This window comes from Phalaenopsis equestris, unplaced genomic scaffold (genome assembly GCF_001263595.1).
Source record: "Phalaenopsis equestris unplaced genomic scaffold, ASM126359v1 Scaffold000107, whole genome shotgun sequence".
NCBI classification, from domain to species: Eukaryota; Viridiplantae; Streptophyta; class Magnoliopsida; order Asparagales; family Orchidaceae; genus Phalaenopsis; species Phalaenopsis equestris.
This window is the reverse complement of record NW_018164549.1, coordinates 2885546-2901259: the sequence shown is the minus strand read 5'-3', so window position 1 is coordinate 2901259 and position 15714 is coordinate 2885546. Positions and strand designations below refer to the sequence as shown.

Sequence of the window (15714 nt, the reverse complement as noted above, 5' to 3'; positions counted from 1 at the left end):
CTCTCCTCCCATCGCGAAAGGTTTCGCCGCGACCTTACGGTTACGCGAACTGCTCCCACCTACGATTCACGAAACGACGCCGCCCCTCACCTCTTTTAAGTTGCGACCAGAAGTGGAAGAAAATTAAGAGAGCACGGTTCTCCTTCATAGAACTCACGATTTTTTGTGTTCTTCTTCAGGCTTCCTCAGGATAAAGGGAGGAAAGTGCAAGTAGTAGTTTCTTGCGGCAGAAGGAAAAAAGAAAGAAGAAGAATAATATTGTTCTCCCTTGGATTCTTCTTAGTGGTTTGTGGCAGAAGAGAAATTGGGTTTATTTCTTTTGTAAGTTAGTCTTCTTCGGTGTATCTCAGTGTAGAGTTTCTTCGATGTATCTCAGTGTAGAGAGAGAAGAACAGAGAGCAACGAAGTGAGAGATTCATCTTGTAAGTCGAGACAATCGACTAGTGTAAATTCCTCAAGTAGTAAAATCCTCTGCAGCTCCGTGGACATTGACAATTTGCCGAACCACGTAAATCTGTGTGTTCCACTATGTTACTATTCTTTTCTGGTGTGAAATTCTCATTCTATTTTTTGCTTCGTCATTGATCGTTCTCCTATTTTATTTCTATATATATACCACAACAACTGGTATCAGAGCGTGGTTTTGGATCTGAAGAAAGAATGATGACTGCAAATAAAGTGAAGGTTTTAGTGATCGAGAAGTTTGATGACACAGATTTTGGTTACTAGAGGATGCAAATAGAGAACTACCTCTATGAGAAGAAACTTCATCTTTTATTATTGAGGAAAAGACCTGAAAGAATGAATGAGGTTGAATGGAATTTGTTGGATCAACAAGTTTTGGGGGTTATTCGATGGACCCTATCGAGATTCGTTGCACACAACGTCATCAAGGAAAGACGACTGCAGATCTCATGACAGTCTTATCAGATCTGTATGAAAAGTCATGGTGAATAACAAGGTGTACTTGATGAAGAAGTTATTCAACTTGAAGATGTTGGAAGGTATTTCTGTTGTTCAACACCTGAATGATTTCAATATTATCATGAATCAATTGTCATTTGTTGAAATTGATTTTGATGATGAGATACGTACGCTGATATTGTTGTCATCGTTGTCCAATAGTTGGGAAGCCATGAGGATGATAGTTAGCAGTTTTGCAGGTAAATTAAACTGAAATGTGATGATATTCGTGATTTGATTTTGGCTGAAGAGGTGCGCAAAAAAGGTTCTGGCGAGATCTCAGGTTCGAGTTCGGCACTGAATGTTGATTTCAGAGAGAGATCACAGGACAGGAACTCAAATAGAGGGAGATCAAAATCAAAATTTAGTCAGCAGGCAATCTGCTGGAATTGTGGCAAGGCTGACCACATAAAGAAGAACTGCAGGAATCCCAAGAATATGGAGAATAATAGCGCAAATGTGGTATCTGAAGAAGTACAGAATGCACTATTACTGACAGTTCATAGTTCTGTTGATGATGGAAGTAAAGAGGAGAGTAGGTCCGGAGCACCCATTCTTATTGTTTCACAAACAGATAGTGGAGAACCACAAAGCTATGAAGAAATCTTGAAATATGAAATTTCGAACAAGTGGGAGCTGGCAGAACTTCTACCAGAGAAGAAGGCATTACACAACAAGTGGTTATACCGGGTGAAGACTGAGTTTGATGGTAGTAAAAGGTACAAGGCTAAACTTGTTGAAAAAGGCTTTCAACTGAGGCAGAATATTGTTCATGCAGTGGGAGTTATAAGCAGAGACAAGAGTAATCTAGGAAATAGCTTGGAGATGCAAGGCTATGTGGACATTGCTGATATGTTGACTGAGGGTATTACTCTTGAGAAACTGAAGTTGTGCACAACTTCAGTTGGTTTTCTGGTGTGAAGACAGAGGTTTTGAGTTGCAGAGGTGGAGGATTCATGTTTGAAGTAAAAGTCGACGCCGCCAGTGGAGGATATCAATTTGAGGAATGACAACGACTTTATATATGCTTAAAAATACAAGAATTTAATATTGCTGCTAGAAGATTTAAATCTCCGGCAAAGGCGCCAAAAACTTGACAACGATTATAGATTTGATAAAGATGTGTATAAAATATTCAATAATTGCAAAGTCACACTTATCAACGCAAGTATCTGTATCGCTCAAGTAATATTAGAGGTTACGAACTAAAATTTAAAAAAACAATACTTAATCATAATAATATAGTTCAAATTGCATATTTGTCACTAATAGGCAATTAAAATAAAAATGTAATTTTAATAAACTCTTATTTAACTAATTTTACTAATAAAGTTTCTAATGTGAAGTTCAATATATAAGAAAACATCCTTCTCTTTATCAAGAAATTTAAGTGAAAGGATAAATTGAATCAGTTCAAATTGTATTGTGCCAAATAGAAGCATACATATTTTTTACCCTTTGGACCAGGCATATAGAACATTGACTAATCCTATGTTTGCTTACTGAATCTGCGGCTAGGCTGGGAGAATACCGGCTCTCACTTCGGAGCTCCCACGTTCCTCTCACCTGAGGGCTAACATCTAAACTTCAGCACCCAAACGATATGACCGAATTGAGAATTTTAGTCTGTCACTCTAAAATCTCCAATTTTACGCCCGATAATTTTTATTTTCCTATTTATTTGCACCCAACTTTCAAGGACTTTGACCTCCCTAAATCTTGGATATAATCTTCACTTTAGTTGTAAAACTCAACATATTTTAACAAATCAATTGGCCAGATTGAAAGTAAATTAAGATTGAAGTGAAAAAATCATCACAACTTCTTTAACATTCTCATGGCACAACCAATTCAAATCATCATTTCACAAAATCTCAAGACAAGGAGAAAGATAAAGAAAACTACTCAGAACTCATGGAGAAGATACGACAAAATTTGAAATTTATATATAAAAGCAAAGTCATACAAACTTCAATAAATAAATACAACTTATCTCTAATTCCTTCCCAAACAAACTCCTCGAAGTTCCTCTGAATCTCTTCCTTTCTTTACAGCACACAGAATTCTCCTTCGAAGCGGCAAGGAGGAAGAAATCTCTCGCTTTTCTTCCACTTTTACAACCTCTCGAAGAATTCCTCACAATACTAATCACTCTCTACACTCTAATGGGCACCACAAACAACAAAGACTCAGCGGACTCCCTTTTTCGGCTTCCAAATGTTTCTTTTAATGTTATAGAAGAGTTTTCAAGAGTTGCCCAAGCCCTTCAAAAATTGTCCACATTCAATGCATCTGTTGAGAGAACAGACGTGCTCGCCATCAGGGGCCTCGATGGCGTCGTCGGTGGCCTTCTAGAATTTTTAATTCTGGACTCTCGGGAAAAACTCATCGTCGGCGGTGTCGACCTCGCCGTCGACGCCCAAGATCATATCTTCATATTTGGTTTTTTTGCTTCAAATTCGCTCTTTTTTGCATATTTTTGCTCTAATGATCATAATTCAACATACCTGCAACAAAACATCAAAAATATCTTTCTTTAAAGTGTAATATCATCAAAATCAGTGTAAAATAGGTATGAAAATCTCAACATATTTTATTTTGATCAAGGAAGAAGACGTTGTAGCTTGTATATTAGTCTCCAAGTGGGAGATTTGTTAACTGGAGCCCGATCCCTTCCGTCTACTCTCGCGCTCACGCGAAGCTAACTCGCGAATAGACGCTTCTCACTCCCGCTCTTTCGATCGCGAGAGGTCGCGACCGCTACCTTACGGTTACGCGAACTGCTCCCACCTACGATTCGCGAAATGACGTCGCCCCTCACCTTTTTTAAGTTGTGAACAGAAGAGGAAGAAAATTAAGATAGCACGGTTCTCCTTCATAGAAGTCACAGTTTTTGGTGTTCTTCTTCAGGCTTCCTCGGGATAGAGGAAGGAAAGTGTAAGCAGCAGTTTCTTGCAGCAGAAGAAGAAAGAAAAAAAAAAGAAGATTGTTCTTTTTGTTTCTTCTTGGTGGCTTGTGACAGAAAAGAAAATGAGTTGATTTCTCCTGTAAGTTTATCTTCTTCGGTGTATCTCGGTGTAAAGAGAGAAGAATAGAGAGAGAAGAAGAGAGAGCAATAAAGTGAGAGATTCTTCTTGTAAGTCAAGACGATTGACTGGTGTAAATTTCTTAAGTAGTAAAATCCTCTGCAACTCCGTGGACGTAGGCAGTTTGTTGAACCACGTAAATCTGTGTGTTCCGCTGTGTTACTGTTCTTTTCTGGTGTGAAACTCTCGTTCTATTTTTCGCTTCATCGTTGATCGTTCTCTTATTTTATTTCTATATATATATATCACAACAACTGGTATATAACTCACAACACAATCTCCTTTTATAAAAATTTCATCCTCAAAATTTATAGTAAAAGAATATCTTCCAAACCTTAATTAAAAAGATGTGAATAACTTTTTGCATTTCTTATTCTTTCTCCCATGAAGCATCTCTTTCAGTTCCATGCTTCCATAATACACAAACAAAATGAATCTCTCTATTCTTAAGCCGCTCCATATCATGATCTATGATTCTTTGCTCATCCACAAATCGCAGGTCAAGTTGTATATCTATATGGTCGGTGACAAGCTTACTAGTCTCATCAGCAATATACTTCCACAGAGAGGATCGATCTCCCTATTAATTGAATTGAATTGAATTTGAGAAACTCCTGATTAGTTTTATTCTCTTTATATCTATGTTTATTTTAGAATTATTTCCTTTCCATTTTTAGGCTAGATATATTTGCTAATATTGTAAATTAGGAGGGACCAGTTTACCTATATATATAACCTTAGAATTGAAGATTGAATAATAAGAATTATGAGAATTCTCTCTCAAGTCTTTCTGCATGGTATTAGAGCATGGAAACAAACTCTAGCTCTTTCAGCAGCCACTAGTCCTTGCAGGCCCTTTGCTAGATCCTCTCCTTGCAAGCGGCTCCCTCCATGCTTCTCCCTGTAGGCTTCCAGGTGTTCCTCCCTACAGACTTCTGAACATTTCCCGGCTTCTCCCTACAGGCTTCCTTTCTCTAATGTCTTGCACAAGAGCATCCGCAGGTAACAGCCACCTCCCAGCCACAAAAAGCTCCTTCTTGAGCAAACAGATGAGTCGCAAGAATTTTGAAGCATTCATCAGAGTGTGATCCTTCCCAACCATCCAACCGTTCGTCGCTCTAGCAAGCAGCAACCAGAATCCAGCGGCAAACAGCACAACAACCATGAGAAGTTTACTCCAAGACACCATTACAAAGATCGAAGATTACTAGTTCTCATAGTGCAGGACGAGGAAATAGATAATGAAGAAATAGAGACAACTGTGGAGGAGAAGGAACGCTCTCATTTTTTCCCAACTTGAGGACAAGGTGTCATTTGGGGAGAAGTATTATTCAATGAGTGTCTAACCTAAGGACAATCTTTTCTTATTATTATTATTGGGTAAAAATATGTTTGTTATGTCTAGGGTTAGATTTATGCATGAGATTGAGTTGTGAGTTTTAGGTTTACATTTTGAGAGAGATTTCCTACCTCTTGAATTGTAGAAATTAGGAAAGATCGTCTACCTCTCGAATCGCAGGTGCTTATCTTTGTATTCTCATTGAGTTGTTTGAATTATTAAAATAAGAAATATATTTGCCCTAATTTTTCAGGTTGTCATATTTCCCCATGGTGGGAAAAAGAGGGAGCTTCAAATTACCTGCTCTGTTATACAAGACATTGCTTCAATAACAAGTGCAACCACATCTGAACGACGAATGGCCCGAAATGCCCGATTCACAGATAATGCCTCAGTCGTGCTACCACCTGAAGCAACTGCTGCTCTCCGTCGAATTCCAGCCGTATCAATAAGTCTATATTTCTGGGGAAAAAAAAGTTGCCTGACATTAATCCCAATAAATTAACACTATCTAAAGAGAAACATGAGAAGAAAAATGTAACAAAAAGTTCTGTGATGTCTCATAATTTTCTATCCCTCTTAAATATCCTAATAAGAAGTAGAAAGCTGACCTGTCCATCCGGTCCAGTAAATTCAGTATCAATAGCATCACGGGTGGTTCCACTGATTGGGCTGACAATAGTTCTGTCCTCACCAACTAAAGAGTTCAAAATACTACTTTTCCCGACATTTGGTCGACCCACAATGGCAATAGAAGGAACATAACTGCTTTCCCCTTCACTGATCTCAAAAGCCTACAGGAAATTCGTTTATTGGAACCAAATTTTATAACAAATGGAGACATAAAAATCAGTACTAATGAATGAACAAAATAAAAAGTTCATAAATAACATGTTGATTTTAACTGTGATAACAATGATCTTCTGCAACATCTCTCATTGCACATTAATAAAAATTCTCAAACTGGCAATGGAAACTCCCATACTCATTTTAAGCATCTTCATGATGAGGTTAATATTTCAACGCAAAACAATGGTTAGAAGCAAAAGTCTGAAATATTCTCTATAAAGTCAAAGAAAATTTGAAATATTGGCATCGTTCCTCAGACAAGTCTCCTACTAATTGAGAAGTCTAGAAAAAACTTGACATAAAAAATATTATCCTCTATCTAATCAACGTAATACTCCTGCATTAAATTAAGAATTTATTTTCATATCAATTAGAACCTGTAAATTATATAGCTAGAAATAAGTATAATTAATTAGTGTAACTATAAATAATCATAGATTAGGAATATAATTATTTTCTATATCATTAAGAGAAATTTGATTGAGCAAATCACTCAATGATTGTCTTGTATATTACCTATTCTTTCCTATATAATGATTATAACTCTCTAGAGCAGGGCAAGCATTGTGCACCATTTTTCATAGTATCAAATTCGTCTAAATCGTCTTATGCATCTAGTCTTTCACTTAGCAAAAACCTCATTAAGATAAAACTGAAAGTCATGTGAAGATCCCTTGGAAGGTTTTGTGAAGATCCATGAAGATTCCGCCATTCATTGACAAGTGGACTAAGATCCCTTGGGGATTCCTACGAAGGTCCAAAAGTATCTCAGCGTTCATTCACTCATCATTGCACCGTTGTTCACATCTCGTTCGTTAATTGCCATTCTTGCTTCCAAATTCTGACAGGGAATGAGACAAATTTCCATAGAAATTTCACATAAATAATACATTAGACATCACTGGTATCAAATCAAAACAATATAATCCTTAATAAATAATAGATAAAACACCTACAATTCAAGAGGTTGGTAATCTCTCCCAAATCCTAACCCTAATTCTCTGATTCAAGACAACAATCACACATAACCTAACCCTAAATATATTAAGCTCTACTTATGCCCTACAATGATAACTAAGTTGCACTTTTAGTCCTGCGCCTAACATAATTCTTCAAATTATTTGGCAAGCTCATCGTTAACTTAGTGTGGCCCGAGGCAAACGACACTGTATACATTACTCCCCTCCGAAAAAGGCACATTGTCCTCAAAATGAAACAGAAGAACTGTTATTGGATCAAATTGTATAAATCCCATCTGGCATCACAATCTGGCAATCATTTCCATATAATCAACACTTTTTTCCCACTTGTTGATTCCTAATGAATCTGTTTTAACTCAAGTGGCTCCAAGGAAACTTTCATATCTTCCATGAAAATAGGGGGAAGTGAAGAAGAGGACACATTATAATCCACAACACGTTTCAGCTACGATACGTGGAACATTGGATGGAGTGTCGACGAAGGCGGCAATTTTAAACAATAAGCCACCACCCTAATCCACTCAGCAATCTTATAATGAACAAAGTAGAGTGGGGAGAGCTTCTCATTCCTACGTTTAGCCAATGTATTCTACCGAAAGAGTCAAAAATTTAGACACACCCTATCTCCTACCGCAAACTACACATACTTCCAAAATAAGCACCTGACATTAGGCATGAATTAAATTATTTCATTTCTATTAGAATATTTTTTAATGGCTAGTTTTAGTCATGATCTCAGGTCTATAAAATGTGCTTTCCTCGAATACTCTGCTACTCAAAAGGGGTATTGATGGCTTGACCCTACCACAAATAAGTTCTAAGTGTTTCGTACTTTCCTAACTCGACCTCCAGTGAGGGAACTAGAATTCTTGAACATTGTTTCTTACCTTAATCCTGTCGATGTCCCCTCCCCCCACATCACCTACCATTAAGGAACCCTTTCTTCCTTTGGTTCCACCCACTTCTCCTACCACCAATGAGCTATTTGTCCCTTTAGTTCCACCAGTTCATCCTCCCACTCTCCATGTCTACACTCATCGCACTCGTTCTGATACACCTACTCCCGAGGTCGCTAAACCCTTGTTGGACATTGAATCTCCTAAAGACGACATCCCCAGCACTGCTTTTACTCTAAATGAGAAAGTCAGTTTCTCTAGTAAGATATGCAATTAGATATGCTCTGTCTATGTCATGACAAACTATATCTTTTTTCGCAAATTATTGCCAACCTATAGAGCATTTGCTCTGGACCTGACCAACCATCAGCTTCCATCTACTATTCAGACTGTCTTAGCAGGCCCAGCCTGGAAAGTTGTCTTCATTGAGGAGATGAATGCCCTATAGAAACCATACTTGGGACATTGATGATCATCTTCATCACAAGAAAGTAGTGAGATGTCTATGGATTTTTAGCAGCAACTTTAAATCTAATAAATCCTTTGAACGCAACAAGACACGATTGGTCGCCAAAAGGTACTCACAGACCTATATAGTTGAATATGAAGAGAATTTTACTCCAGTTGCTAAATTAAACATCATTTGGGACCTCTTATCCCTTGTAGTGAATCTAGATTGGCCCTTATTTCAGCTTGATGTCAAGAATGCATTCTTGTAAAGGATGTATACATGACTCTTCCTCTGAGCTTTGACTTCATTGCCTCCCAGGGGCAATCATGTAGACTATGAAAATCCTTCTATGGATTGAAGCAATCCACGAGCATGGTTCAAAAAATTCACAAAAGTGGTGATAGGTCATGGATTCATTCATGATCAATCGGATCACACTCTCTTCTTTCGGCATCTCACAGGCAATGATCTACCAGTATGGGAGTCTCTGAAAGGCATTCTTGTTGCTTCCTTTGAAATGAAGGACTTGGGATCTCTTTGGGACTTCTTAGGCATGGAAGTTGTTCGGTCATCTCAGGGTATTTGTCTGTTTCAGCGAAAATAAGTGAGTAACCTTTTGAAGTAGAACAAACTTCTTCTATGCAAATCAGTGGTTGTCCCAATGGATCCCAATAAAAAAAGTATTGATGTTCCCAATGCACTTCTTGTAAACAAAACTTGCTACTAGTATCTTTTAGGGAAACTCATCTAACTTACTCATACACAATCCGCATATTATATGCAATTGGGATAGTCAGTTAATTCATGCATGATCACTATGAGCATCATCTCCAAGCTGTCCACTGGATTCCTCACTATTTAAAAGGCGCATCAAGCTCAGGTTTGTTCTGTTCCTTCCACACCTCTCATTCTATTGTTGTTTACACAAACGCGAATTGGGTCTAATCCGTCAATGATCGGCGATCTACCTTGAGATAGTGATCATTTGTATGGGGAAACTTGATCACATGGAAAAGCAAAAAGCATTCTGTAGTTGCTCGCAGCAGTGCGGAAGACGGATTTCGGTCAATATCTTTGGGAATTTGTGAAGCTCTCTGGTTATGCATCATGCTTCATGAATTACATATGACAGTCTCCACTCTCCTACAGTTGTTCTGTGATAAAAAGACTGTCATTAGCATTGCTCGCCACCCAATCCAAAATGATCGCACCAAGCATATTGAGATTGACAGACACTTCACTAAGGAAAAGCTCGAGTCCGGGAAAATTTGTGTTTTGTTGGTGTCATCTAGTGGTCAGCTAGCAAATTTTCTCACAAAGAACCTTCCTCAACCACTGTTCGATGATTTCAAATCTAAGTTGAACATGACTGACATCTACGCTTCAATTTGAGGAAGAGAATTAGAATATTTATTAATGACTAGTTTTAGTCATTATGAATTTCGATTTATTTTGAGTTATTAGCTTGGATTCTTTATTATTCTTTTCCTTTTTTTGTTGATCCTGTTCTTATTTCTTTCTTTACTTGTAGATCTTGTCATGAGTATTTATGTCGATCTTTGCATCAATAAGAAAATAACTGTTATTATTCTCATATTAACACTTTCTCATGGTACAAACAAGGAAACAAAAAATCTTCTTCAAAAAATTCCTGCCCTCATTATTATTTTCAGTTTTTCTCCCTCCCCAAAGATTTCTCAGGACACACCCTCTCTCCCATGATGCAAACATCAGTCTCCGACCCCAGCATGCATGGAATACTCCCCCCTCCATGCCTTCGCCTGCCCCTCCCCAATCGCTTTACCTCTCACCGGCATCTCCACTCCCTCATGCAAGAACCAAAAACCACAGAGCCCGTGGGGAAACCATCTCCATCCCGAACAGCAGCTCCTCGCTTCCATAGGTCAAGCTGAAGCCCTCCACTCCAGCATTTCGCCGATCTCCCATCTATTCTCCTTACCTGAAGTATACTTCGCCATCAACTGAAACCAGCAGCTTCTCAGCCTACTGTCCCAAACCCCTGCACCCCAAGCGCAAGCAGTGAGTTCTTCGTTCTCTCACACAGCTCCACCTACGAACAGCCCATCAGTGCCTATACTTCACTCACCGAGCCCTACAAATCACGGCTACCGCTTCTTAGTGCAGGCAGTCATGAAAGCCAAGCCTCCCATCTCCCTCACCGGCAGCTAACTTCACATGCCAAAACGAGCTCTATCCCATATCCAATCTCCCAGCTCCAAGCGGCCACAAAGAATCTAGACTTGAGATACTGTAGGATTTGCTGTTGTTTTTGCAACTGAGCAGGTTTAAGTTAAATGGTGAATTGAATCATGCTCATATTCTGCTATCAAACAACCACCTCCAAGAGAATCCACTCCAAACTCCATTTCAGTAGCACCTCCCTCACCTAAAAGCTTTTGCCGTCCTTCGTCTGCCCCCAGCATCCTCTACAGCTACCCCTTAATTACCAAAAAAACAAACACACCTATTTTCTCTCTCTAAAACATGGAGGAATCCTTCACCAACCACTTCCTTCCCTTCACCTGGGGCAAGCCAAAACCCAAACCAACTTGACGGGCAATCTCAGAAGCCCATCTCCACCAACACTAATTTCTTATCTCTGAAGTTGAGAACAAAAAAAGGAGAAGAAAAGAAGAGCAAAAAAAAAGTGTTTGTATGTGCCTCAAAATATGTGCCTCGCCTCGTCGATCTCATCGGAAGATATAAAAAGGTTGCTACCTAAACTCTGAAGTGCCAATTGCAGCGTGTTTGGTGCATCGAACGGAATCCTAAACAAGCTTTTCATGATGTGGTGGGGGAAACTCAAATGTGATGTCACGACATAGTAGGTAATTCAAAAATAAGTACCGTACGCACATTTCATTGTGTGACGAAAAAATTCTGCTTTACATTTCCTTGTGTTCATTTGCAGATTATAATCATATACACGATTTTCTTAGCACAATAGGAAGGATGACGTTCAATTGTCAAAATTTAAGTACCCATACAAGTTTTTCTTAGTGTGGCCGGGAAATGCCTATTAATTGTGTTTTTTGTGCAGGTGCACGCCCTCATACACGCTATTCTTAGCATGGTGAGATGAAGAAATTTAGGTCATGGTGCAAATCACTCATATATGTTTTTCTTTATATGGTGGGGAGGCCCAACTTTTTCGATACAAACCCCCATGCAAGGATGACGTTAGGAGAATGCCTACAGAATTTTTTACTAAAAACACCCACAAAAAAAAAAAAAAACTTAAAAGAACATGTTAAACACAAATAATTTAAAAAAAAGAAATAATTGCAAAAATAGAATAAATTAAATACTTAAGGCACAAGCAAACATATATAAGAAATATGTGACTCGATATCTCATCATCGAGCTCAAATGCAACCTATTGAACTTAATATTCACCCACGATCACAAACAAGATCACTTGGTCGCTCCTTTATAAACATAAATAAAGCTTGAAAGCTTGTTTTTGAGAGTGAATAAGACTACGTATTGAACACAACGACTATTTAAGAATTTATGAGCAATCAAATGAAAGTAGTGGTGAAATGAAGTGAAAGCCACATCTACAACCCAAACTTAATATTTTATTAGCCCATTATTTAATTATATAAAAACAAGATTTTGATAGCTTGAAATACCTGCAAAACTTATATCGCACAAATCACTACTGAATCCACGACAAAAATGCGCAAGCAGATGGTAGGCAAAAATTTAAGAATCAAAATGAAATGTTTATATGCATTCCACCCTTGAAAAAATACTGCAAATAATAAAATCTAAATATTTAGAAATGTGCTCTCTCTTATCTCAAGTTTCCTAATTTTAAGAGTATGAGAATGTTGTGCGGGTTAGTCACATATCTATGCTAAGAAATATAATTCACCTAAAAATTGTGCAATTATTTTGATTCTACAAAAAGTCTATTTTCAAAATCTCAATTTAAAATATTAATTTTTGCACATTCTCAAACGGGTCACCTCGCCTATAAGGTAAAGTCGTAAATCCCACATCTAAGGCTATCAAAAAAGTTTGTTTTTGGCGAATAGCTAGTGTTCGAATTATTCATTATGCGAGTTGAACATGAACATTTTTTTAAGATTGAATTATAAACAAGAAGAGCGTGAAAAAACCCTTTGTTCAATCATGCTCGGCTCGTTTTAGCTTGAAGTAAATAAATTATATATATTATTTATATAATAATATATAACACATATTTATATTTAAGTTTAAATAACCATAGCTCACGTAATTTTGTGTCTTTTATTGCATATGAATGGTACAAATTCTTTAACCCAACACCTTACATCTATTTCATTAATTAATTTAAGCAATTCAATTTCGAGCCGAACACGAACAAGATTTTGTAAATAAAGTGGAATACAAACACAGTGTTCACGAGCAATTTCGAACACGACTCGATTTCGAAAAAAATTAATTTTGAAACATCCCAACATGAGCCAAGCCTGAGCTCGCTCAAGCTCGGCTCATTTATAGTCCTTAAACGAAGCAACTGTTTACAAGGATTCTTCTGTCAGTTAGGTCAACCAACTCCTCTAACTAAGTAGAACATGAACTAAAATGACCCCAGACGACAAAACCATGGGATCTTGATTGAGTGCGTCATCATTTCCCCACCATCCACTCTTAAGCTTAAGGTGGCAAATTTATAAATTTTAAATTTAAATTTGTTGCTACTATATACTGATTGAACACTTAGTGTTTAACGAATAGCCTTGATCAAAATTGCTCTCATTGTCAAGAGGGGCAACTAACCATAGAGGTTTGTGCCTATGAGAAACCTCAAACCCCAAATCTTAAAGTCCTCGACAAATGATGGTGAAATATGTTGGTAGTGTCTTATCTACTATCTCATTTGTCTTCTGAAAATTTAACTCGGAACCTCAAGCTATACTCCCTTATCCTCATTCTCGTTTTCATCTTTCTTTATTTTTCAAGGGAGGTTGGGGCTTTCAAAGTTTTAGAGCCCACCGACCAGAATTATGTTCCACCAAGTTTTAATTAATTAAATACTAGTCTTGAACAAATTAGACCTGAATTTGAGTATTAAAGAAAATGTCTAAATTTACCATTTAATAAGCAAAACCCATAATCTAAGCATATGAAAATTCATCTACCACCTAAGCCTGCAAGCTAAAATTCAATCATGACTCCTATGCAGTCTTCAATAATCGCTCATCCTTCAAATTAATACAGATTTCACATTATGTTAGCTTATAAACCCATTCCTGGCTGTTTTGGTTATCCAAGGACAATCATACACAAATGGTTTCAAACATATCTAATCGATCAAGATTTGATGTGATGATACTCAAAATTAATAAAATGCATGTTTTGGTCATCCTTAGAGGTAAAAAAAAATATGAAGTCAATTATTAAGAAATTTCTACTGTTGTGGCTAAAATAGCCACAATATGAATGACTGTATTTGATGTTGCTTGAAAAGGATGGCCATTTCACCGAAAAAAACGTTAAAAATGAATTTCTACATGATCTTAATGAGCAAATTTATATGGATTTTCCACCTGACTTTTCCTCTTCTTCATATGTATGTAAACTAAATCGATCTCAATATGAATTTAATTAGGCTCCTTAGGCATGATTTCATAAATTTTGGTCAACTTTACTATATTTATCTTTTATATAAAGCCATTATATGTCATCGTTATTTCTTTGCAAGACATCTAGTTGTTCATGACATTATTATTATTATTACTGGGACAAATTTGACACTGATCACCTGTCTGCAACATCTTCAAGCCATATTTCATGTAAAGAATCTTAATGCTCTTCTTACAGTTGAAATTTCAAACTAATCCCTCTAATATAATCCAAAATCAAAATATATACACACAAGTTCTGATTATATTGATAGACCTCCAAAATACTTCTCCAACAAACACTCCCTTAGAAGTAAATACAAAGTATCAAATTCCTTCGATCCGACTTGAATTATTTGACAATTGCTCAACTAGTTATTTCATTGTTCAACAAAATAGTTAATTTATGCAAACTCTCATCATTTACTCTTACTTGTCATTCATCAAAGCAACAACATCTTAGTGGGACGCCTAGAAATGAATTGTTCTTTCAGACCGATTCTTCTCTTCATCTTGTGGCATACAAGGATGCTGATTGGGCCAAGTACCCTAATAACCGACAGACAGGGACGAGATAGTATATATTAGTGAATCTTTGATTTTATGGAAGAGTAAGAAGACACTTTATATGTCTAAATCATCAATTAAGTCTAAATACCGCACAGTTTCTATCATATACTCTAAAATTAATCGACTTCATGAACTTCAACTTTTCTAGAGTATGCCCAGTCCTCTCCATATGAACAATACTAGTGTGAAGTGCATTAAAATTGTTGTCAATAATGTTTATCATGAGTGCTCGGAGCATATTTGTTGAGAAAATTAGGGCAAAGAAAAACAGTAATCGACACAAATCCAGATAAACACAGAAATTTAACGAGGTTCGGCAAAGATGCCTACGTCATCGGGAGCAGAGCGGCGATTCCTTTCAATATTCAGAAAAGAGGTTATAGAATTCAGCGATCCAGCTCTCTCAAAGACCTAGGATTACAAACAGGTCTATTTATAATCCTAGAGTAAGCCCTGCAGTACAATATGTAATTCCCAAATTACCCCTGTACTGTATAGCCCCAACCCATATAACGTAACTTCCCAATTTGGACAGATTCTTTCGCTCCGCTTCGTTCCAGCGTCTGTCCCTATATGGTATATGAGTCATACCATAACAAATCTCCACCTTGGCGAATACCCAGCCCCTTAGGAGAAAAGATACCTGAGAGTTACATCTGCACCAATGTGGGTTGGGCCACCATGCTTCTGCTGCGCCCACGCTGATGTCAACCCATTAAATTCCAAGAGACACACCTATTTAATTCCAAGAGACTTCTCTTCATTCCAAGAGACTCCAAATTCTGGTATTATGAGTCTTACCTAATAATTCTCCACATTGGCGAATATCCAACCATTTAGAAGAAAATCTCCACCTTGCGAATATTCAATCCCTTAGGAGAAAAATCTCCACCTTGCGAATATCCCGCCCTTTAGGAGAAAATCTCCACCTTGCGAATATCCAG

At 37.4% G+C, this 15714-nt stretch overlaps 1 protein-coding gene across 2 annotated transcripts in view; it reads right to left on the bottom strand.

Moving 5' to 3' along the window:
• LOC110020728 (GTPase Der) overlaps window positions 1–15714 on the bottom strand; it is a 47717-nt gene that overhangs the window by 24828 nt on the left and 7175 nt on the right. For both annotated transcript variants that reach the window (XM_020718920.1, XM_020718922.1), the window contains exons 7-8: window positions 6000–6182; window positions 5689–5850 (exon numbers count right to left, since the gene is read on the bottom strand). In XM_020718920.1, coding sequence (XP_020574579.1) covers window positions 5689–5850; window positions 6000–6182 — 345 coding nt within the window. The remainder of the gene's footprint in view (window positions 1–5688; window positions 5851–5999; window positions 6183–15714) is intronic.